The sequence below is a fragment of the Argentina anserina genome, chromosome 6, assembly GCF_933775445.1.
Source record: "Argentina anserina chromosome 6, drPotAnse1.1, whole genome shotgun sequence".
Taxonomy (NCBI): Eukaryota; Viridiplantae; Streptophyta; class Magnoliopsida; order Rosales; family Rosaceae; genus Argentina; species Argentina anserina.
In genome coordinates this window covers 21657758-21684380 of record NC_065877.1, presented here as the reverse complement: position 1 = coordinate 21684380, position 26623 = coordinate 21657758, and the positions used below count along the sequence as shown (strand labels likewise).

Sequence of the window (26623 nt, the reverse complement as noted above, 5' to 3'; positions counted from 1 at the left end):
TGTGTGTTAATAGTACGACTCAATCAGATTCAATTGCATTTCTTCTAATGTCGAGATAATATAAGCTCAGACAAGCAAACCTCTAGCCAACATTTCTAATGCGGTAAGAACGTACTAGCTAGCTACAATCGAATTCGCGTAAGCAAGTTCTCAAGATTATCAAATAATTGGTCAAACGAAGAATATCTGAATTTAAATACATCAACAACGTACGTTGAGAAGTTTAATTTCCATTAACAAAGGAAAAATATCTGAATATTTGAGAATCATCTAATTCTTCCAGGATGCGATGATATGCTTGAAGTACGACTCCTCGAGCTATCATATCCAGATTGTGGTCGACTGATGACATCCTAGCTAGGAACAAACCGAGAAGTTAAGAACACACACACATACATATATTTTTGAATGCATACATAATTAAAAATATATATATTTCAAGGTATACAGATACTATACTTATAGCTTCATAATATGCAACTCACTTGTGAGGTAGAATTCGAGTTTGGATTTGGTGAGAGTACTGATCCACCTCCTCCAAACATAACACATTGCAAGCTATCTTCAGCGATGGCTCTTAGTCTGTTAAGCTCAGGCAGTATAACCTTCCCAAGATCCGGTCGGTCTTTTTTCCTCATTTCAGCACACTGTAAAGAAAGCCTTGCAAATTTTAAGGTTTCCCCAACTGGCCAATCAGGAACAGCAGGATCAAGCATCTCATTGATTCTTCCCTCCTCGAGGGCTCGCTCTACGTGATGAGTCAATCCAATTGGTGGCTTGGCTGTAATGATTTGTAGAAGCAACACACCAAGTGAGTAGATATCAGATTTAGTTCCAAGCATGCCTGTTTGCTGATACTCTGGATCGATGTAGCAAAATGTTCCAGCCGTTGATGTCATGTGGTACTGAGTGACAGCATCCGTTACTGATGAAGGCAAAAGTCTAGCCAGACCTACATCACTGATCTTGCTCACATAGTTATTGTCTAGCAATATGTTGCTGGGTTTTAGGTCACGATGCACGAGGGGTTCTGGCTTAGCTTGATGAAGGAATAAGAGCCCCGTTGCAATTTCTGCAGCTATTCGAAACCTTAGCTGCCAAGGGATAACAGGAGTGTTACCTCGGCGAAATAGACGATCCTCCAAGCTCCCATTGCCCATGTACTCATAGACTAAGCAACCAAACTCTGGACAAGCTCCAAGAAGTAGAACCATGTTTGGATGTCGTATGCAGCTCAATACTTCAATCTGGATAACCAAAAGTACTTGTCAAATGGATGTAACAATACATGATCTATACATCTTTTTACTTGTAAAAATTTGATAACTGTGAATTATTAAGGATATTGACGTTCCGGTCTTCCTAGTGCAATGTGCTATATTCATTCATCGCATTCGAGATAGCAACTGCTTAACTCTTCAATGTGCTATGTACATATAGAAGGGTTTTGATTTTAGATGATAATTAATCAGTTAAAGTTTATTTATGTGAAAACTCACAAACCTCTTGCTGGAACTGTGATCGTCCTTGAGCTGCATTTGAACGTAGAACTTTTATAGCAACTGGTGTGTGATCTAGTTCACCTCTGTATACTGGCCCATAACCTCCTTCCCCAATCTTGCGAGCTTGAGAAAAGTTACTTGTTGCCACTTCAATCTCCACAAATGTGTACTTCCTGTACCTAACGTCATATGACCTTGCTCCATATGACTCCTTCCTCTCTTTAAATTCATTACGGGCTTTCAGTTCTGCATTTCTCCTCTTTTGTGCTTCCAATTCCACAAGCCTTTGAGATGCTGCAGCTGCTTCAACCGCTGCCTTGCATCTCACTTTCTCCCTTTCTACAAGCGCCAATGTAGCTTCCTCAGCTACTCGCAAGTCTTCTAATCTTTGTCCCTCTTCCATTTTGCACCGGTTAATTAGTTCATTTTCCTGTAATGATTATTGTTCACAAGACTATTTACCAAGTTTTCAAAAGGTGATCGACACCCAAAATTAAGAAAACAATGTTTATGCTGATATAAAATTTCACATTAGATATACCTTATTTTTTGCCATTAGTGCTTCCTTGCACGCTGTATTGTACATCTCCATTGTTTGCTTGAGCTCTAGCCTGAGATGCCTCATCTCAAGCTCCACATCTTCCTATTATTTTCATGCATGGTAAATGAAGAATTATTCACTACTTTTGTTGACAAATTTACATTTAAGCGATGTTTCTTTCGAGACTCTCGATCTATAATGCTGAACTAACTTACCAAAGTATTATTATTATTAATTTGTGATAACCAAGAATTTCCTCCATTAACTGAGGATGATGAAAATTCAGGTTTTGGATAGGTGATTTCCATAAGATGCTTGCTTGCCAGGTTGGATGACAAAGAGCTTCTGTTTTCCGATTCTGCGCTAATCAAATGTCGAGAATTCCTCCTTGAATCCAAGCTATCTAAGAAAGAAGGATACATGCGATCCACACTTGGTCTTCCACCACTCACAAACGATATGTCAATATCTGGTGAGAGGTCATATGATCTGTCCATCGAAGGTCTTCTTCTTGTGAACGGTGACCTGTGTGATAATTTTTTGTGCAATTACGTACAGTCAGTACTACTGAGTTCCTCCTCTATAGGAAAGCATGCCATTTATGACATGAAGCGTAATGGCGCATCCTCTCTTAAGGTTAATTAGTAATCATGCACTTTTTACATCCTATTGTTCATGTTGACATCCTATTGTTCATCTATAGTGATTAATGAAATGTTATTATGAAAACTAATTACCTGATCTCATCAAAATGTTGGCTTCCCGATTGATAAAGCATCCTCTCTGATCATGCAACATTAATTAGAAAAACTTGATTCAGTCAGTTGAGTGAGCAGCATGTAAGGAAGCTAATAGTTTGATTGATTAGTCTACAAGCACACCTCCGCTGTTAGGTCTCTCGGTGCGAATGGATTGTGAATCACTTGGTTCAGAAACCTTGCTGGGATGGTGCTGCATTTGATGATTACTACGCGGAGGAGGCGGTGGCGGTGCTACAGTGGAGCTTCGCATGTATGAGATTTTCCCTTTGGTGATGACATAAACCGAGCAAAAGTCTGGCGTCATTTTAATGACATTGCTTGGAACATCTGTAAGTTTGAATCTTTGACAAAACAATATTGGTGTAATTAATTAGTCAATTAAGATAGAGAAATTAAAGCAAAAACTCATGCATAATTACCCTAAAATGAAGGATAAACCTAATAAACTGTGTTCATATTTCTGTTGGAAAAGCAAGATATTTACAATTTATCTATACATAAGACATGAAAAGTGGGATTTAGGTAGTACGTACCTGAAAATGCCACCTCTTGTTGGAACACCAAGTACCAAAATCTCAATTGAATTAGCTTTGACATACTTGATCAATGCATTTGGTATGTCATTGTCCTCGAGTACAATTTCGGTGCATTTCATCTATGGAGTAGATCAATTCATAAAGTATTAATTAATCAATATTTTTTGTACAATACGATTGAGAATCTAAGACTTGTGAAAAAAATTGACAATCTAAACTTAAGTTCGAAATGATGGATGATTTCATAATTCTCAATCTCATAGTGAAAAATAACTAAACAAAATATTTTTTTTCTTCCCCCAAGTCCAAAGTACATGTAAATAACTCAAAATTACTTATACCATTGCGTATTGTACACCTTAAATTGCCACCACAATGGATAATGATAAAATGTTATAGAAGATTATAGAAAAGCATGACTCACATTCTTTTTCGCGCAAAAAGAACGAAATGGAAGGAAAAACTCATGTGATTTGGGATCCTTCTGATTCTCCGCCGGCGCATCTGCATCATTGTTACGAGAACATGAAAAATATTAGGGAGAAGTAGGCGTGATCTGAGCATGCATAGAATTTGATTGCTGAAAACTTCAGAGTTAAAACCAATAAAACCTAATTGAGATAGACATTAATTCACGTACATTGGCCAGGAATTGGATGTCTAACATGGACCAACGTGAGAGCTTGGCCCCTGGTTAAGAAACTATCAATGACCCATTTGATTGCATATTCACTTCCTTTGTCCCTGTCTATGGCCACTGCCACTACTTGTTTAAATTGTTGTTCTGCGACCTGCACTCTGCCTCTCATATTTTAGTAGTCACCTATTATTTTGAGAATGAATGACGACTAATATATCAAGTACTCTCCTTTAAAACGAAGCTTGCCATTGATCGAGCTCTTTTATATGCATGATTGACGTGAAGGGTTAAGACGATCTCAATTCATCAAGCCTACATAATTTGGTACAAAAAGAGAACCTCTGCTAATTTGCCGTTGTCAACCTAGCTACTCTCAAAACCAGTTATTTAGTTTACTTGGTCTTAGTCTCGGTCTCTATATTTGTCCCACTCCAGATAGACTTGGTTACTTCGTTAATTACTAGTTCAATTTTCCGTTAACGAAATTTGTTTCTCCCATCTCCTGTTGTTGTGTTAATTAAGTCTGTTTTGTTATCTTATTCTTTTAAGAAATTGTCGTGTTAAACCAATGGTCTGGAGTTGGCTACACCGCATGCATGTTTGTACTCGGGTAGAAGGGCTTCGATCTGTGAAAATAAGTAAAATTCAAGAATGTATGATTTGAACTATCAAGATATCACTCATATCAGTATATATAAACGCCCTTAGGAATGTTGGATTACATATATACTACTGCAAGTAAAAGATCAACAAAGGTCGTTTTCGGAAGGAAAAAGAAGGGTTGAGCTAATAATGTACTACGTACTTCATAACAATTAATTTCTCAATAGATGTGACGATGACAAAAGTCAATTCCAATTCCAGTTCAATCTAAATGTAGTAAGGTCCGGCCCGGCCGGGTATTTTCACAAATATAAAGATCCAAACACGCTTATTTAAGCGGGCCGGGCCTTGTGGGCTTGTATTAAAAAAAATAATATTCTTATTTAAGGGTTTGGAACAATAAAAAAATTCTTAAAAAAAATTCTAAAAAAAATCACAAATAAATTCTAATTTCGAAATATTATCGATCAACATCAGTAGATGTGATCGATATATATATTTAGGGACCCTGTAAAAATTTCGTCCGTTTTAGACATGGTTTGACCGTCCGTACCTACAGTCAACAAAAAAATACGCGTTTTGACTTATTAAAACTCCATTAACCGGGGTTTTGCTAAATGAGTTTCCTCGTTGTGACCGCGCACGATCTGTGATAAAAATTAGGTGATTTCAAATATGCAAACGGCTTTTGGCATTCACATCTTAGTAATAGGTCTTCCCTTGGGGTATATTAGTGGTGTTTTTGGTTTACCAGAAATTCCGATGGTCAAACGAGGTCCGAATTGAATGAAAGTTTTATAGGGTCACTAAATATATATACCGATCACATCGGCTAGTGTCGCTTCATATAGTCACTTTCATAATGTGATAGTTTTATTATAAACCTAATGTAAAAGTTATGATACATTAGTGGACACTTTAGCGATCAACAACTCTAGTTCGAAATATGGTCGATCGACACCAGTAAATGTGATCAGTATTATATTTAGGGATCCCGTAAAAATTTCATCTGTTTTGGAGATGGTTTAACCATCCGCACCTATGGTCAACAAAAAAAGATGAGTTTTGACATATTAAAACCTCATTGACGAGCTCTTTGCCAAATGAGTTTCCTCGGTGCGACCACGCACGATCACTGACAAAAATGAGAAGATTTCAGATATGCAAATGGCTTTCGGTGTTCGCATCTTGGTAATGGGTCTTCCCTTAGGGCATATTAATGGTGTTTTTGGTTTATCGGAAATCTGACGATTAAAGGAGGTCCGAATTGGATGAAATTTTTACAGGATCACTAAATATATATACCGATCACATCGGCTGGTATCGATCAATCCTGATAAGTTTTCTTCATATAGTCATTTCATAATGCAATAGTTTTATTTTAAATCTAATATAAAGGATATGATACATTAGTTGATAGTTCGGCGATCGACAACTCTAATTCGAAATATGTCGATCGACACCAGCAGTTATGATCGGTATATATATTTAGGGATCCAGTAAAAATTTCGTCTGTTTTGGACATGGTTTGACCGTTCGTACCTACGATCCATAAAAAAAAGAGGCATTTTGACATATTAAAACCTCATTGACTGGGGCTTCGTCAAATAGGTTTCCTCGGTGCAACCGCACACTATGGGTGACAAAAATTAGGTGATTTTAGATATGTAAACGGTTTTCGGCGTTTGCATCTTGGCAATGGGTCATCCCTTAGGACATATTAGTGGTGTTTTCAGTTTTCCGGAAATTCCGACGGTTAGACGAGGTCCGAATTGGATGAAACTTATATAAGGTTAATAAATATATTATCATATCAGCTAGTGTCGACGATGCCGAGAAGTTTCCTTCATATAGTCGCTTTTCATAATGCGATAGTTTTTATTCTAAACCTAATAGAATGTATGTATAATATTTGATTACTTGGTGGGTTTTTACGGGCTGGGCCTTACGGGATTTTATGGGCCGGGCTGGGTTTCATACCTCTAAACTAACCCCAGTCCTCTACCAATGAAAGCGGGATTTCTCAATTTCAAGTTCAAACATTTTTCATTTTCTCGAAAAAGTAAAACGATAACATTATTTTTTAAAATAAAATAAAATAAAGTCCAATATATTGGGTCAAAATTAGGTTGACTAAATATATTATATTTTGACCATGAAATTAGTGTTGACCGATAACTTGAAAGGATATCCTCTATATCGTATCGTTTTCTTAATTTTACCTATATATTAGGAATATATTGAGATATTTAGAACAAAGGATATGGTAAACTTTTGTTCTAGGTTTCAACTTTTTTTTTTGTATTGTTACCTAATAGATATAAACATGCATGTCAGTATAAATTTCACATTCAATCTATGAAAGAGATTTTTGGAATAATAGAATACCTAACAAACAAGTTGATATATAAATCCTTAGAAGAGATATAAACATCTACATAGATACATACCTAATCATTAGGTTGTAATAAAAATAAAACCTAACAGATAGGGGAAAACTTATATCTCTACCTTAAACATCACCTCCCCTCGGTGGGGTAATCCCGACGAGATTTCCCCTCGTTCTAGGCGCTGGCTCATTGGGTCAGGTCACTCTGTCTCCGGCTCAGGCGGTGCTAAAGGCGTCGCCCAGAGTGGCTCACAAAAGCAATACAAGCACAATGTACATGCACACTTTCCCAAATCGGGTAAATGGAAGCAACACTTTCCCGAATGCGCCTATAAAAATAACCAGGAATCTCCTATAAAGGGTAACGTATTCCTAAGTCCTCAATAACCTACGAACTTGAGTTCCACCCCTGAATCTAACTTAAGTTTCGGAGAGTCATAGGCCGACACACCACTGACTCTTTACCTTAACCCCGGTTTTTGTCAGATTAAACGTACCAGAGATTGGATACAAGCTGAGTGAACAAGACCCCCTGGATTTTATACTCGCAATAGTTAGAGCTAGAAGGAGAGTCCTCGTCAGATCAACTCTACCAATTTCAACAATGGTTCTCAAAAACGAGAACAAGGAAAACTGGTCCCCCTGAGACAACGATGATGAAACCGGCGACCTGTTCAACCGAATGAACGACACCGAGGAATCTTCTCGGGTCCCTTTTCCCAGCCCCGCTACTGCGCTAGAAGCGGCACTCCAAGACATCCAGAGCCTCCGGTCTGAAAGATATGAAGAACAACAAAACTTTTGGGTTGCTTTAGAGCGACTCCTCACTTCGAGCGTACAGGTGTCGGGCGCGTAGGCCACACCCGGGGCACCCTTACGACTAGGGCCAATCCGACCAACTGTATTTGTCTCCCAGTCGCTGTTCTCCGCATCCATCAGCGAAATCGCCCCCACACCCCAGCTCATAGGCGCATAAGCTTCGGAAACCATGAGAGCGATCAGAACTCAGATCATACCGCTCGGACAAGCCTTGAAATCAAATCATTAAATATAGATTGCTAATCACTGAGATCTTGTATAGTTGTAATGCAAATCATGTGGATCTTGTAACCATATGCTTGTACTATAAAACTGTAATATTCATTTAATGTAAGAATAACTACATGATATCCGAGCTTTTTTAATGGTTTTAACTCTCTCTCCTCTAATGCAATTGATTATTGATACATAAAAATAATTATTAAGACTTTTGAATTTAGATGAATGAATGTATGATTCAATACAAGATTATTTATAGTGTTTTGTTTTTGTACTAAAGCACGCGGGAACCATTTTTAGATCTCACCTTAGGTATTGAAATCTCAGATCCGGTCCTGTCAGGTGGATGACTTTGGCAACTTTACTCCCACAACAGACTTCCGGCGGCTCATCCCTGCCGTTGACTACTCTGCTGTGATATCATCTTATTGCCTTTTTGGTTTTACATGTATCTTAAGGCTATAGCTAAATGAGTTAACCAAACTAGTAATAATATAAAAGAAAATAAAAGACACGTACATGTATGAACACAAGTATTCCTTATTACTACCACCAACATAAGTGTTAAGTAGCTACCAAAATTATTCAACATTAGCCTTGTGCCCGTGCGATGCACGTGTTGTGATTGCACATGTTTGTAGAATTTAATTTGAAGTGTTTTCTTGATTCTTGAAAACCCATCATTCTATGTAATTTTGTTTCTTATGAAAGATAGTTTTGGTAAAACACATTGATAATGTATTTTACATAATTGTCCTTATGTCTGTGTGTGAGGATAAAGTTAGAGAAGGGTAAAATTAATAGTTCACAATTTGATGAAGTTTTTGGGTGTTGACTTTATAGTAATAGAGATATAGTGTGATCATGGTGTCATACTAGGTGTAGAAGAGAGTAGCCGTTGGGGAACTATATCTAGCTAGTAGTGTAGAGAGGTGGCAAATGGGACGGGTCGGGCCAGCCAATTTTAAGCAGGCCAAAACTGTGCCCGTGCCGGCCTATTTATTTATCGTGTTGGGTTCGGGCTAGCTCATTTATTTAAATATTAAGTGTAATAACCCAAAAAATTCATATCTAATTTCCAATGAGTTCACGGATATTATTAAGTTGGTCATTGTCCAATTTTATTAGCCGAGAATGAAAACGAAAGGGTTCGAAATATTAGTTGTTCGGAAACGTTCAATTTAATGAGTCTAAGAGTTGACTTTTGACTCATTGGGATTCTTAAAAAACTTCTTACATGATAGTCGTAGAGCTCGTCGATACGAATTAGTCGACACTTTTCACCCCAAAAAAATCCAGAAATTTCTCTCCCGAGCAGCCGACTTTGGGCCGCCGGATCTCTACCGTCCGGCCACCATAGAGCGGCGCACCGGTCACGTTTGAAAGGTTGCTGCATCCCATGCCGATTGGTGGTAGCGTCACCCGCCATCTCGCCGCCGTTTAGGAGCGGTGAAGCCCAGAAGTTCTCCCAAAAAAACATATTTCGCCGAACTTCAACTCGTCGGATCTCCCTCATCCGGCAACCAATCGGTACGATTCTTATTTCATTTTGAAGGTCTCCTTCCATACTACAAACCCTCCAAAAGATTTAACCCCAATCGTTGTGTGTTAGGAGAATCGAAGAAAAGAAATTCTAGATTTTTAAATTGGGGCTTTTCAGTTCTTGTTAAATTGAAGTGTTTAGGCTCATAATTAGACTTGTGGTGAACTAGGAAGTTGTTAGGAATGTCATTTAGATTATGGTGGTGAAATTTGGTGATCATTGGTGACAGTCGGTGAATAAGGGCACCACATGAATAGTACTCTGAATAGTGTGTTTATGAATAGTGTTTCGGTAAAACAATGTTGTGAACAGTGTCATGGTAACCAGTAACTGTGAACAGTATTTTGGTAAAAACGGTAAATGTGAACAGTGTTTAAAAATAAAATAAAAACAATACCAGAACAGTGATTAGTAAAACATGAACAGTATTCTGTGAACAATGTTTTATGAACAACATTTAGCTGTACTGAAATCGTCACCTGATATTTTACGTATCATTTTCTAAGCATTTATCATGCTATTAGGTGATTGACGAAACGAGTGAGGAAATTACTTTCAGTGTCGTGGAAGTTGCACGCATGAAAGAAGGTGAGTAAAAATCTCACATATTTACTAATCTACCCTTGCGGAGATTAAAGATTATGCAGAATTTTAAAGAATGAAATATGACATGTATATGATATAGTGGAATATATATATTTGTATAAATGGTAAATATGCACATATATATAGTTTGCGATATTATATACTGTTATGATTTCGTTGTGAATATGTCATTTTGATGATGAGATTTATATATCGAGCATGTGATTTGTTTTATATAATATGACATGATGATTATTATACGTGGTTTTAACATGGAGATTGTTAAAACGTTTTTGTCTTCGGACGTGATTTTGTGTCTTCGGACCAGTCTACGGATGTGTGATGTCTTCGGACATGTTTTGTCTTCGGACGTGATTTTATCTACGGACGTGTGATGTCTTCGGACGAGTTTTGTCTTCGGACGTGATTGATGTCTTCCGACGAGTTTTTGTCTTCGGACGTGTTTGGCATGTCGGAACCTAGTCTTTGGCCGGGCGAAAGTTACGATACAGTTAGAGCTCTAGTATGTCTGCCGGAGTACTGCATGTGAGGTAACAGATGAGTTATCGGCTCATAAGTACTCATATTTTTGGATGTTGGGTAGTAAGAGGTTGCCCAATGTCGGCGGTGTACTACATGAGGGGTAACAGAGGTGTACCAGCGCTTATGAGTACCCGTGTTATAAATGCATTTGGGTAAACAGAGGGGTTGCCTAATTTCTCATGAGCACTTTCATTTTCATATTTTTGGACAACCAGATGGGCCGTCCATTGACTCATGAGTGTATTTATAATTGATGTTTTGTGATTTTCGTATATATTGATATGCGGGTGGTATTTGTTATTTTACTCATACGAGCTGCAAAGCTTACCGGGTTTGTGTTTACAATCCCGGTGCACGAATTCGATGGTGTAGGGGATAACTTCGCAGGTGTGGATTAGCGGGAATCGACGGACCGCTCAGAAGACTTAGAGTTATTTATTTACATCATGTGGTGAGGATTTTGTGTGGATTTCTTTGTGAGGATTATACATTTCCATTTGTTATAATGTCGAATTATAAATTTGGTTTGTAATAATCGGTTGTCTGAGTTGTATTTTGAACTCAGAGATGATCCGCTGTGGCATTTAAAATGGTTTCGATTCATTGAGATTGTTTTAGTGTTTTTCATGACCTCGAAGTTTGAGTTTTTATGCTCGAAATTTTGGGGTCATGACATTAAGCCCGGCTGGATCTGGGCCCGTGCCAGGCTAAAAAGCGGGCCGAACTAGCCCATTAGCATTATAAGACACAATTAACATATTAACATAAAAAAAGTGTAATTAGAATATTTATTTTATTTAACTATTTAGAATAGTAAAATAAATAAAATGTTACAACACATTTGATAAACTTATTTCTAAAACGTTACATATGTCAAAACGATGATTTTTTTATCACTACTTTGATGATTTTTGTGAAATAATATAACTAAAATAATGAAATAATCAAGAGATTTTGATTTAAAATGTCTAATATTCAATTCTTATTGTTACAATTGTTTAAATATTAATATAAATAATATAAAATTATGTGTTTAACGGGCCGGCCCATGAATTTATTGTGTCCGAGCCGTGCCAGGCTTAAAACGGATTTGGGCCGGGTCGGGCCGTGGGCTAATATATCTAGGCCCAATCCGATTCATTAAATAACGGGTTTTGACTTTTCGGCCCACTTGTCACCTTTAAGTGTGTGTTGAATCTAGGCGTCTGCACTGTTAATACTTGCATTGGGTTGATGAACATTGGGATTTAGTTGCATGTTCTGCTAGCTATATCATTCGATAGTTAATAATGTAGAGGCTAATTTATTTTTTACGTTCTTTGATCATCTTAATTTATATTACCGTCCACAAAACAGGCAGTATGTTATCAGATTACACCTTATCATTAGCCTTAAGATGCCTCTAAACTTGAGGGACCAAGTAAAGTCCGATATAGGATTACTCAGTTGTTTAATTTTGTTTTCTTCTATAATAAGATATGGCGCTATGATATCAATGCATTCCAGCACAACATAACTAAAATCTTGTATTTGAACTGCTTTACTCCTTTAAGGGGATAAGATCGCGTTCATCGTATTTTGGAGAATAAGATGTTTAATTAGTGAGGTTTATAGAGTATGCTTCTGGATTCATCTTTGCAGGTTACGTACTTAAAATGTGGTGGAGTGGCACTTGGTGTTAGCATAGAACAGCGCGTTGCCGATGGTCTTTCTGGTCTGCACTTTGTAAATACTTGGTCTGATATGGCTCGTGGCCTTGACATTACGATTTTACCATTTATTGACAGGACAATACTTCGTGCTCGAGATCCACCTCAGCCTGCATTCCACCACATTGAATACCATCAAAGTCCTCCTCAAAGCACAAACCCTAGTTCTAATGCTGAGACTGCTACAAGAGTCTCCATTTTTAAACTGACCTCAGACGACCTAAACAACTTGAAAGCCAAGTCTAAGGAGGATGGCAACTTAACACTATCAAGTACAGCTCATATCTGGAAATGTGCAACCAAGGCACGCAAACTCACCGATGATCAAGAGACAAGGCTTTACGTCGCCACCGACAGAAGGTCCAGACTGCAGCCCTCTATCCCTTATTTTGTTAATGTTATCTTCGCAGCTACAGCGATTGCTATAGCAGGTGACCTCCAAACCAAACCGATATTGTACGCTGCAAGCTTTATAGATACATAATACTTTAGCGCGCATGGACTATCTTGAACTTCCGCCTGATCTTTCAGCCCTTGCTCGTGGAGCTCACATTGTTAGGTGCCCGAAACTAGGGATAACTAGTTGGGTTAGGCTGTCTATCCATGAGGCTGATTTCGATTGGGGTCAACCCGAATTCATTAGAACCTGGTGGAATTGCATATGAAGGGTTGTGTTACATATTGCCAATTAAGTAGGGCTGGGCATATGTCGGTTCGGGTCGGTTTTAGGCCCAAACTGAAGTCGAAACCGATTTAAATGGTTTCTCATTTTTTCAATCCATAACCGTTTTTCAGAAATCTTGACCGAAATATTCAGTGAAACCGAAAAAAATTTCGGACCGGTTCGGTTTCGGTTAACAAATGGGATTTCAGAAACTTATGGCCCAATGATGTATACCATGTATATTTTTGAAGTTTAGCCTTGTATATGTTACCATACTTAGCTAACAATTTAATATTTCAACATAATTATAACAATACATGAATATCACAATACATTAAGTCCATAACAAATTAACAATTCAACATAACTAATTGTTCAAGTGTCCAACACAACAATTTAGAAATTAAGTTACAAACCATAAATCCATAATCATTGTTAAGTACTTAAGTTACAAACCAGCAATTAAATAAGCAAATGAAACATAAGTAGCAGTTCAAGTTTAACAAGAAAACCATATGTACATCACTTCTTACCTTGACTACTTCAGACCTTCACTCCCAACCAATCAATCCACACAAGATGATGATGTGCTACCATCAGTTCCTAGTCCCAAAAAAAGTACACAAGCATCAGAAACTGATATTTTAGAGTGTATGGTGTAATATTAAGTTTTGGCACATAAGTAAACAGAAAGGTACCTATTTCAAGTTTCTTAAGCTCCGCATAAAGAGCAAGCTTAGAGTCTGTGGGCTCCTTGTAAAGAGATGAATCACTATTAGCTCGGAGCCAATCACTACAACATACAAGGCATTCAACCATTCTTGGAGTTAGACTTGCTCTAAATGAATATATCACCATTTTCCTAAGAGAGAATGCAGATTATGATGCCACTGTGGAGACAGGAACAACATACACATCCCTTGCAATCTGAGATAATATGGGATATCTAGGTGCCTTTTGTTTCCACCATGCCAAAATATCAACTTTGGCATTTGTAGGATCCTCAGGAGCTTCCAAGAGGTACTTATCCACCTCTGATTTTATCTCCACCACATGTTGCTCTTTCCTTAAATTCAAGAATGCATTAATATTTGCAACATGACTATTTTCCTCCAGGTTTGTATTATCAACCGCACTGTCCATCTGAGGCATTGTGGCTTCAATTGAAGCTTGAGCAACTTCTAGATCAGCATCAGCATACTCCAAGTACATCTTCCCAAAGATAAGCTTCACTTGTTCAACCATCAACTTCACTCTTGCCTTGTCCTTTTGTAGCTTTGGGAAGAAATACTCCAAATACAACTCCTTGTATCTTGGATCCATCCGAATAGCAATTAGGCATATCTTGTTCATGTCTTCTAGCTTCCCCCAGTATTTATCATACTTCTCCTTCATTTCTGTCCTAATGCTTTTCATGAGAGGGTCATCATTGTTGATGCACTTCTCTAACTCCCCAATAATGGTGCATATCCATTAAACATGCTGATTTGCAGTCACCACCTTACTCCCACTGAACTGAATTGTTGCATCGTAAAATATCTTCAAAAGTTTCACAAGTCTATGTGCCTTGTCCCAGTCAACAGAAGTAGGAGGCCCAATCCTTCAAAGAAAAACATGTAACAACCATTAACTAGCATATATATAATTTGCATAAACCAACATATAAGTGAAAATCAAACAGAAAAATAGTAAAGAGAAATTTTACAATACCTTTTCTTCCCACCAACCTTCTCACTGAAATAACTATCAAATTTTTCATCTTCATCCTCCATCCTTGCAAAAGCCTTCTTATATTTCCAACCACCATCAAGCATGAAGAAAGTGGAGTTCCACCTAGTGCATACATCCAAAGGGATAATTCCACTCTTATGGTCACACTTCTCTTGTGCAGCACACTTCCTAAATCTCTCAAGCCTTGAGGAAGAAGATCTAATAGACTTCACACAGTTTCTAATTGCTTTAATTGAGTCACCTAGCTCTTCCAAGCCATCCTTAACAATAAGGTTAAGAATATGGCAGCAACACCTCATATGCAAAAATGATCCATTCAATACAAATTCATTCCAATTTCCTATCTTCTCTCTCATATAATCAAGTGCAACTTGATTTGAGCTAGCATTATCCACAACAATTGTAAAAACCTTCTCTATTCCCCATCCTATCAAACATGTCTCAACAAGCTGCCCTATAGTCTTACCCTTATGATTAGGGATGACAACAAAGTTAATGATACGCTTATGCAACTTCCAATCATCATCAACAAAGTGTGCAGTTAAAACCATATAGTTGATATTTTGGATTGAAGTCCAAGTGTCTGTGGTTAAACTAACTCTTTGACCATAGGCATTAAAAAAATTCTTCATCCTTGTTTTTGCACTTTGATACAAGTCTCAAATGTCTCTAGTTACTTGCCCACGGGAAGGTGGAGTGAACTGTGGCTGCAATGATTTTATAAGATCCATAAACCCTTTTTTCTCCACAAAGCTAAAAGGAAGCTTATCCCTAATAACCATCCTAGCTAAACACAGCCTAGCAACTTCAGGATCATACACATACGATTTCAAACAACCTTGTTCATTTTCAGGAGTATCAAAAGAGAGATACCTCTGTTTCTTATTGGCAGCATACAGAGGACACTTGGTGCAGATGTTGAGCATGTTATACGTCATGGTTAAAGTCACATTCCCCTTGGAGTGCACAAGGTAAGTAGTAGGGCAGTACTTACACTTGGCCACCGGCTTCTCCATCCTCGAGCCATCAAGATTGGTTAACTTGACAAAATGATCCCAAACAACACTTGTATTCTTCCTCTTCTTTGTTTCAGTCCCTTGTCCTTGCGTCTCAGTACTAGTTGTGGCTTGTGCTTGGGTTTCTGAAGGTTGAGCAGCAACAGATGGAGGAAGAAGCCGAGACACTTGGGTTGATGAAGGTGTGCTTGATGGTGTTCCAGTTCCAGTGTGCTGCTCCCACAAGGAGTAGAATCAAATCCCTCAGAGTTGCTATCTATCCTTCAAATGAGAATTAAACAGAAGCAATGTAGTGAGAAGAAATAAAAGAGATCAGAATATCATTTATCATATCTATAATCAGAAACAAGAGCATGTAATGAGTAAATAGATGCAGATGTTGCAGTGCTGCATTAACAAACAGAGACAAAACTTGAGAACTAGTATAGTGTATAGCTCACCAACTAGTATGCAATATAGATTACCATATTGAACTGATATAAAGCATTATGAGACTCCATCGGATAGTTTGAAATAAAGAAGCAATTATGATACAAACATCAAATTTTCATAGTTTGGGCACAAGCAGATGGATTCGTCAACACTATAACAGTTGGAATCAAATTTGAATCAAAACTATATATATAAACTGAGAACGCAGAATTTATAAACCCAGAAGCAAACCCAAAATTCAATCAATTCATAAACCTTAATTCGAAAAAAAAACTATATAAACCCATAAGCAAAGCTCTTAGGATCTAACAGAAGAAAACCCAGAATTCATAAACCCTAACATTAAAATTTCCAAATCCAAACTAATACTCTCAACTTAAAGAGAACTAGTGAGAGAAATAGAATCAGAGATGGAGAATGATACCCTTAGGAAGTGGAATGGAGGCAGAGTAGAGGCATAGTTGCCAGAAAGAGATTGAGTGGAGGCGGAGTTGGTCTCGCACAGTGAGATGACTGAGATCAAGCGGCCGAGTGAGACTAAGAGAGTGAGAATGGGTTAATGAAACCCCAGTGTTAAAATTATACTTTTTTTAGTAATTAAAAAAATTCGGTCTGTCGGTTTTTTTCCGGTCGGGTTGAAGCCCAAAACCATTTTCAAACCTGTTATATTCGGTTTCGGTGCGGTTTTAGCCATTTTCCAGATTGTTTAATATGATTCGGTTAACTAGACCATTTTTTCAGTCCGGTTCGGTCGGTTTATCAATTTCAAATCGGTTAATGCCCAGCCCTACAATTTAAGTACAAGTGACGACGGGAGCTTATCAGTGGCCCTTTGTCTGCAACTTGAACACATGGAATTGTTCAGAGAGTTGTTATACGCCATATGAGGAACAAAGAAGAATGACTGATTGAGAAAGCAGTCTGCTTTGTAATAAACACACCTTCCAGTGATATGTTTTTATATGTTCGATGTTTTTTTGTTGAATTGCCTGTCAGAAACTATATATTGCATGTGTTTAGTTTGTTTATATCAAACAAACCATTGGTATTTGAGTTGAAGGAGTAGATGACTCAAGTTCGAGCATCGTAGGTTATTGACCAGGTGATCGACTAGATGCTTTATCTAGAGTTTAGAGACAGCTTGACAAACCAAGTTTGAAGTGTACGTAGGTTATGATCCAGTATGAATTCTCTGATTTAGTCCCTTGGCAGATGACGAAACCATTGATCGATAGCACTCTTGGCTACAAGTTCTTGATCAGAAAGTTGAACTTGTGTATGATCGAGGCCAGTGTTAAGTAAAACTGTAGAAGTATCGAGTCACACGCAAAATATTTATCAAACAAAAGATGTGAGACAGTGAGAGCATACCCTACATATCTCCACTCACTTGATAAAACAAAAGTGAGAAGTGCTTCCTTAATCGGCATGTTGTTTATAAGATTTGGTCTATGGTAATAACCTCACCAAGTATATTGCTAAATTTGTGAATCTCCATATTCATTTTAAGAAGAGGGTTTTCATTTTCAGAGAATGAGAGCGAGAGAGAGGGTTGAGGAAGGTGATGGGCCCAGAAAAATGGGTTTGTCTTTTAGGCCCAAACTCAGGGTTTGGGTGTCAATTAAAAAGAGGGAAATTTTAGATGAGAGGAACACAATTCAGATATTTCCCGCCGTGAGAAACTGGGCAGTTTGTTCGGAAATCCCTCGTCAAGGCTTTGGATCAGATGAGAAAAATCAATTTTAGGTACGCCCACGCACTAATTTTGTTCTTCAGGGTTTTTATTTTCATATATTTTGAATTATGTTGTTATTCAATTTGTTGAAGATCGAAGCAATTAGGGCTGTTTTCAGTGTTGCACATAATCCCCCATTTTAGTTCTTATTTTGTGTGTTTCTTTCCGAGTTTGGGGTTTTTGACTTTTGGTTCAAGAGCTAGTTTCTATTTATTGCGATTTTTGCTGTTTTTGTTTGTTGTTTAAGAGCAAACATAGAGACTAGTAAAAGTGTCAAATGTATATACATATTCGAAGCACAAAAAGATTAAAATGGTCGTAGGCGGTAGGTTTAATGGTAGATATATCGTGTATTTAGTATTTATGTTAGTTTTATTTGCATCTCCTCATTCCTTGTAGGTGTAATTTTCTCTCACAAACACAAAGTGAGGCCAAGTAATGTGTCATGGAGCATAAGAATAAGTCAAGTTGATGATTTAGTTCTTGCTGTTCGAAGACTCATCATTATGACGCACAAGACTGGCCCCAAATTCAAGTCGAAGTGGGATGGTCCTTACATCGTCAGAGAAGTATACACTAATGGAGCTTACAAAATTGTGGCGGAAGATGGTTTGAGGATCGGTCCCATTAACGGCAAATTCGTGAAAAAGTACCATGCTTGAAAACGTCAAATATGCTTCACGCCTGCATGAGCTTAAACTGCACAAGGCACCAAAAAACAAAATACAAAGAAACCCTTGGACTATGTGATGACTTGATTCCTTCTTTAGAATGATACGTAGGCAACTTAAGAATAACAATATTAAGTTCAGTCACATCAAAATAAAAAAAAATAAGGGGTTGTCCGTCAAATGATAAAGCAAATTCTTATTTCACTGATAGTAAGTCGAATTTCAAAATCGATTGATTACAAGATGATTGAAAAATAAAGAACAAGTCCTGATCATTCAAGTCAGCTATCACATCCAGGTCAAACCCTTGAAGCTACTATGATGTTCTTCAAAACTGGCTCGCAGCTTCTTTGCCTCTTCAATCTCTGTTGCAATCAGTTTTGAAATCTCTCGGATTTGGCACTTCTTCTGTTCTAGATCAGCAAGTCTTGCATCGTGAAGAAAAATGTCTGCATCTAGCGAGTCCAACATCTGCTCTATCTTCTGTTGTTCTTTCTTCAAGTTCTCAAGGGACTCAAGCGTAGATTGACGCCGATCAAAACTATTTTGTCGAATTTCTTGGGCTGTCGTGATTTCAGACTGTCTCTGCCAATTTTTGGGCACTTGTGCAATGGCGCATTTGTGAGTGCATGCAAGTGTTGCCTAGTCATATAGGGTAGCGCTTGTCATCAACTGCTCCAATTTTTTTTATGGTTGATGGGTCGACTTCATATTTGCTAAGTTTATTCGTCAACATAACAAGCTCATTCTTCCCAACAATAATCATCTTCAGAGAATACGTCGCTATCACGCCTTCTATCTTTGCACAAACTTCCGCAAAGCCATTGACTTGTATCCACTACCTCAATATCGCACACAGAAGCTTCAGGAAATATTGTTCTTTCTGAAGGCTTTGTACTTCCCGTCGCCACGGACAAACCTGCATATATGAGGGTGAAAAATGAGCATAAATTATTGAAGAAATACGGGAAAATAATATATAAATAAATTCGCGTGTACCTCTCTGGTCAACTGGCTGTGGTTCACTCTTCTTTCGACGTACGTCTTTTTCTGGGAGAATGTTAGCTCCACACTCCTCAAAAGGAAATTGAACGCCGTCACCTGAGCAGACTTCATCAAAATAACCGATATCTTCAAGCTGGGAGGAATAAAATTGGATCAAGTCAGCAATAAGTGAACTGTAGAATATGATACATTCAACATAACTAAATGGGACAAGTACAAAAGCAGATACAACAAAAATTTTTAAGTGAATACCTCAAAAACATTGCCGCCAAGTTCAAAGTTGGCATTGGAATTGTAGTAAATAGGGCCAGGATCAGCATCATCACTCTTTTGACGTTTGAAGTGCACGTCACTATGGGTACTACTGCTGCTTCTGCTACGCCTTCTGGATGTAACAACATTCTCCTTCGACTTGGGGCGAAAATGTGCTGAATCTCCGATTTCTTCTAAAACTGGAGGAGGTGGAACCTCATAGTTATCAATCGGGGGCAAAGCTTTGGCAGAAACCAAAATTTGAAGATGAGTTGTCACACGGTCGTCTCCTTTAGCTTTTGGAGACTATTGTTATGGAAAATTCACAATGGTTATCTTTATAGGCTTCTTCAACACATGGTTATGAACTTTGAATCACCATTCGATGTAAGATTAACCATAAACTTTGTGATGTCACTTTTCATAGGCAAGATTGCCTCACCCTTTGTGCCAAGCTTCGTCAAACTATCCCAAAACGAGTATGTCCGAGCCAAAGGTACGGGTCGACGATCTCTTTGGGAACCTTCGGGAACACCCTGAACATATTTGAATTGTCGGCTGAATCGTTGAGGGCTATATGGTTCGACTACTCACCAACTATCTTGCCGTAGGGACACAAATCTGGAGTGAAGGCTAATGAGATAGGCAGAATCCGAAGGAAGGGCTCCGTGGGTGTCAACGATCAGTTTGTGCACACTTGGAACTTTGGCAAATCGTTCCATCCGAACATCATCACAAGCAATAAACAAGGCACGGGCATGTCCATCCTCGAAATGACTTGCCAAAAATTCCCCTGAAATATGTACCATCAAGGGCCTGAAGCTTTCTAGACGTCGAGAGAAGAAATGGGTGCCGGAATACTCGCCCAACCACCCATACAAGTAATGAAAAGGAAGTGTAGTTGGACAACTTCCTGGATCACTAGAGACAAATATGGTATTCAAACTCTGATATATATTGGCCAATACGGGAACCGCTAGACATTAGTGTTGACCTCAGGCCAGTCTGTGAGCGATCTTAAAAACTCCCGGAAGAATAAAACCTAGATCATTCTTCGGGAATACGAATAAACAAAGCCAACACGCATAAAAGGCAGAGAGGTAAACATATTTCATGTTTGCTTCTTCTACGCCTAGATCCTCGAATGGTGAAAGGTCTTCCGGAGTTTGCTGGCGAATCCCCAAAACGGCGTCAGATGGATCGTAAGTACTAGCGGGCGCGTCCCTCTTATTTTCTTGTGCTCTTGGTAGGAGGTCTCTTGTATCTCATCTAGCCTTTATACCAATACCGTATCCATGTAGTTATCTTCACGTTGCTACGCTCTCTCTTGCACAATCTATGGTAAACAAGAAACAAATAACGACAGATTTTTGGGGATGAGAAGATCCTATTCTTTACTTTTTGCAGAAAACTCAGCAATGGGTGGAACAATTTCGTCATAAAACCTTCTAAGGATAGGCAAGCCTCCAATAGGCTTAAGGTCCAAAAGAGATATATACATCTCTCCTTGCGATGTGTGCAGAGTGTTTGTAGCAAGGCACCAATATTCACAAAAAACCTCGCACAACGGAAGTAACACGATCATAGCTGGATAATGACGCGAACACTGCTTGATAGAGGCCCGTCTTCTTGATGTGGTCTTTGTTTCGGCTTAAAACATCTTCTACCCACTCCTAGTAGCACTCTGTATAGGTAAAGCGGCCGATAGTTCGAAATGCACCCCATCGCACAGAGTTGTTGGATATAGAGTCGTTGAGAAGCTTGAATGACACCATGGGAGCATCATTGTCACAATGTACAGACTTCAGCATCAAAATGTCTGAACTTAGCTCCTCATTGCCTGACTTAGGCGGTCGGAAGCTGGCTACTTGACGGTTCACTACTAAATTCCCTCTGAGACGAGAGTTGAGCTACCATAGAATGGAGCTTTAAAAGCGAATGGCCCAGTAAGAGAGGGATATACAGTTAAGGTGGTGCCATCATGTTGCTCATCTTCAACATCGTTGAGGATAATAATCGTCACGTCCTTGAAACTTCTTAAAGCCGCCATGCTGAATGTGATGCGTAAAGCCTAAAACGCTTTTATTGAGTGCTGTCAAGTCTATGAATTGAGAGCAGTCAAGCGATTAGGTCTTTTACGTTCTTCAAATCTGCCGGAAATCAACACGTTTCGAAAGCAGTCAAATGGCTAGATCGACCGCCACTCTCAAATTATTGTCAAAATCCTACAAAAAATATTTAAAAAAAAGGGTCAAAATCAGACCATGATACTCCTAAATAAATTTAACAAAAAGTATTGAAAGCAAAGATCATTAATTAAGCCTTTATGTATGCATGTGCCTACACGTGATGAATGATTGAGATCTATGCTCCAATAGTCCTACCCACTACTTGTATGCATGTATGTATATATGTATGCCTTAATACTGCTAAACTATGCCACCATTTTCAACAATGTTGGTACTACATAATTGGATGACCCCTAATCATGATTGGTCAATGTAATGACTGGTACTACGCGTCTGCTCTGTTCTCACTACTTTCCATCAGTCTTATCAATCAGGAAATAATATTGATTATAGACGCAGAAAAAATTCATGAAACAAGTATTGAAGACGATGAGTCCAAACAAAAGTGATCGCAGAAGCCAAACAAAACTCACCATCTCAAACATGAAAACCCAAAAACAAAACTGAAACCCCTTCCAGTTTCTCTTCGCTCCTCAACTATCAATCCCAAAATTCTTCACTCGGAGAGGACGAGTTTGTTGCAGCTATCACCTGTTTCTACAAGTTTAAGGAAATTCAAGAAAGCTGGAGAAATTAGTCGTTTGGAAAAAATGATTTCTGCGAGACTAAACAGTTGGAGAGATTTCATTTCTAGCTTAAAGTTGGATTTTAAGGAATTGAAGATTTGTTCCAAGTGCGTGTTCGATAATTGCGTGCAAGATGAATGATCTAATGACCAAGTCGTTCCTGAGTTACGTTGATATGAAGAGACATGCCATGAAAGACATTGAAGCAGAGCCTGAATTAGAGATAGGGAAACTTGAGCCTGCTTAAGACAGAATCTCGCAAAGTTTTTTGAAGAAGTGACGATTATCAAGGCTGACATGGAAGAAATTACAAACCTGCTTCTTGATCTCCAGGATCTGAATGAAGAAACAAAGTCCACTCACAGTGCTAAATTTCTTAGGGGGTTGAGGGACCGAATTAATGCTGACATGGTTAGTGATAGGAGCACAAAGTGTGACGTTCTTAATGTGATTATGCCCTATTCTTACTCTTTGTTACATCTTATTTAGTATGTTTTAGTTTCTTTTGTATGAATAATTGTTTAGGTAGAGCTTATATCAATTATAAGTGAATTGATGATGAAATCGTGCTAAGTATTAAGAATCCTTGTTGATATATGTTTCCTTGTTCGAGTAGGATTCATGCTTTCGTATTTCTTTGTTTCTAACGTACTTATTCTTATTAGGAAATACCAATCCATATTTGAGAAGGAAAGCTTCCTAGTTCCGCAAGGAAAAAGGAGAAGAAGATTTGCACTTAAAAGCCCAATCAATGCAAGAATGAAAATGCTGTCAAGATTCATAGTCCAACTTCGACGGGCTCCCCTGGATAGCTCCGATTGCGTTAGAAGACGTACCTTATATGGATAAAAAGGATTTTGAGTCTAGTTTCTGTAGGATTTGGAATCAAATCAATATCTTATTCCTACAAGGAGAGATGACCAAATCATTACTCGGAGGTCCAGTGAACTCGGTGGAATTATCTCAGCCATTGATTTGCTTTTGATCCAAGGGCTATGAGGGAAACTTGGGACTTTGTTCCTCCTGCATATAGATCACAAATATGTATCAGAATGTCCATAAATCCCTGCACCAAAGAATGTCAAAGAAGGCATGCAGCAAATTAAATGAGAAGAGGCAAGAAAGTCAAAGAAGACATGCAGCAAATTTAATGAGGAGAGGTAAGAAAAATCAAACATGGCTGCAACAATTAAGACTTTTGCTGCCTCCCTAATTCAAAGGAAGAAATTTGTGCAAAAGAAATCAGCATTAAAGGAGGATGAAGATATGCAATTAATGCAAAGGATATGCAATCCTTATAGAAATCAGAATTCTGGCACTGCAGATCATCCAACTTTGACGAGCTCCCCTGGACAGCTCAGAATGATTGAGAAATTGCATGATATATGGATGAAAAGCCACGGAAGTCTAGTTGAAATTTCCAGTTGGAATCATCTCAATATCTATTTTCTAGAGAAAGTTATGGCCACAACAAGGGACAAAGGTCAGATCTGCCGAATCTAGGAAACCTCAACCAATTTGGTTTCAACTTGTGGACTTTGTGGCCATCCTCCCTTGGGTTTCTTCCTCTATATATAGCACCTCATTTGAACATAAAATGATCATCAACCTTGCTCACAAGACTTGCCAAAGCTCTGCCCAAACACTTTCATTCACCAAGAACCATAGAATCCGAATTCACCACCCTTCCATATTTTCTGTCCAAAGCTTGGGAGCCTAGGATACCATACTCTAGAAGATCTCGTGCTACCTCTGTAAGGAACCTTGGGAGGAGAATTATAAAGTGTAACTCTTTGATCTTCATGTTTAGTTTTCGGATTTTTATGTTCTTGTTCTTGGATGATTTATGTTTAGGTTTTGTTAAAGTTATTTTTATTCTTGTCTATGAGATATTTGTAATTTTCGAATGACATGATGAATTAAGGTTTTCGATTTTTATTCAATGATTTTAGGTTTTATGCCATGAGTTTCTGTTTATTTATGTTCTTAATTCATTTTTGGTGTGTTCTTATATTGCATGTGTGATTAAGACAAGTAGTTGATGTCGCATATGTTAATCATTCAAAGTTAAAAACAATTTTGATACAAGTAGTTGATTAATTGTTTGTCCCCTTTGTGTTCCTCCACCGATTATGATCTTAAGTTCGACATTGGATAAGTGCTTTAAACATATTGATTTCTCTTTGTGATACGTAATTGCATGATGAATTGGTATGTTAGATTTCGTAACAAGACAAGTAGTTGAGCTCAATAATATCTATGTATTAGGAGCCAAGTAGGAACTTGATGCATGATCGAATTTAAGATGAACTATGATACTTACGGCATGAACAAGATTGAGAGTAGATTTTGTTACCTTTGTTCTTATGTTATTTGTTTGGTAATTTCTTATGTGTTGGTTGGTTGATCACATGTATATATTAGTTTAGGTTTATTTTATGTTTGATCCGAAATATATCTCAAATCTTTTAAACTCTTATGAATTCGTTGTTAAATGTTTGTGATTCTTTACCCTGGTTGGATCCCCGGTTTGTGAACGATACCCTCTTGCTTTATACTACTAACGATGCTTACAGGGTTAATATTGATCTCGAGTAATCGAACCGATCAGTTAGTATCCTAAGGAAACAAAGAATATTAAAGCACGATTGGAATCACTGGATCAGTCTAACATTGCTAACCGAGAGATTGCTCTGTACAGGGAAGAAAGCCATGTTGATCGGATGAGGCTTTCGGTGACTAGTGGACTGAGAGTCAAGTTGAGAGAGATGATGAATGATTTTCTGGCTTTGAGGGAGCAGATTGTAAAGGAGCACAATGAATGATTTTCAGGAGGAGGTACTATAATGCCACCGGAGAAGAAACAACTGAAGAAATTAAGGATGAAGATGAAGACTGAACAAAAATGAGCAATGAATGAAATGGTTTTTTTTTCTTCTTCTGTGTGTTGAACTAGAAGATCACTGGCGATTAAATAAAACTTTATGGGACATTAGTCAAACATTTAAGTTGTATAAAGTGAAAAGGAAATGCATGCAGAATGCAAAAGCATGCTTAAGTAGACAAACATGCAGCTACATTAATAAAGACAGAAAAAAAACCAACACTGCTTAGCAATCAATACTAGAGAAGAGATTCATCAATGATCATCAATAAATGCTCAAGCCGTACCCAATCAACACCAAATCAAATAAATCGACGGAGATGTCAATAATTTCCTTCATGTCAAACTAAATCTCAGAAGTCATAAGGAAAGATTACTACAAAATTTGCGGAGCCCCAGAAACTAGCTCCACAAATTCTCCAAATCAAAGTGCATACTTCAAGCTGTGCTTTCGGTACGTGACGACGACATGTCTGCAACACGACTTGAAGTGGGGGCATTTGTAGACACAAGAAATTTAATGAAGTAAATCATCTTCATTAAATGATTAAATCGACCAAGAACCCGACAAAATTGCACATGTGACCCAAAAGTCAACAAAATCAGTACGGATCCGAATAAAACTCGCATCAGTACATAAACGAATTATCGTAATCGAAGCTACGCGAGTCCGACTTCAATTGGAAATTGAATGTCATTGACTATCGAAATGGTAATCGGACATTTGATTAAATTAATAAATTCTTTTACGGTTATAATTAAATCAATTATTTGAATCTATTTAATTTAGTTATTCTCATAACTAATTTTAAATTAATCAGAAAATACATATTGATTTAATTGTACAACTAAATAAATATTATTATTTTAGTGTCATTAAAAATATTCTATAAACTAGAAGCCTTGACACTATAAATACTCATTCCAACATAAAGAGAAGTAGATTTTTATTTTGGAGAAGAAGAGAGAAAATCACTTGAGCAAGATCACTCTCAAGAAATCCCGAAGTGTCCCAAGTCCACGAAGAA

At 37.9% G+C, this 26623-nt stretch overlaps 1 protein-coding gene and 2 pseudogenes across 1 annotated transcript; 2 read left to right on the top strand and 1 right to left on the bottom strand.

Annotated features, from left to right (window-relative positions):
* Window positions 1-266: 266 nt before the first annotated feature.
* On the bottom strand, window positions 267-4131 carry LOC126797061 (U-box domain-containing protein 35-like). The gene is made up of 10 exons (XM_050523745.1): window positions 3981-4131; window positions 3765-3844; window positions 3338-3459; window positions 2917-3145; window positions 2781-2824; window positions 2259-2568; window positions 2044-2145; window positions 1504-1932; window positions 486-1247; window positions 267-353 (listed from the first exon to the last, which is right to left on the bottom strand). The coding sequence occupies exons 3-10, from the start codon at window positions 3457-3459 to the stop codon at window positions 267-269; spliced, it is 2085 nt and encodes a 694-aa protein (XP_050379702.1). The 5' UTR covers window positions 3765-3844; window positions 3981-4131.
* A 4104-nt stretch (window positions 4132-8235) lies between these two features.
* On the top strand, window positions 8236-17120 carry LOC126797060 (shikimate O-hydroxycinnamoyltransferase-like; annotated as a pseudogene).
* A 5724-nt stretch (window positions 17121-22844) lies between these two features.
* Window positions 22845-25610, top strand: LOC126797059 (syntaxin-112-like; annotated as a pseudogene).
* The last annotated feature ends 1013 nt before the right edge of the window (window positions 25611-26623 follow it).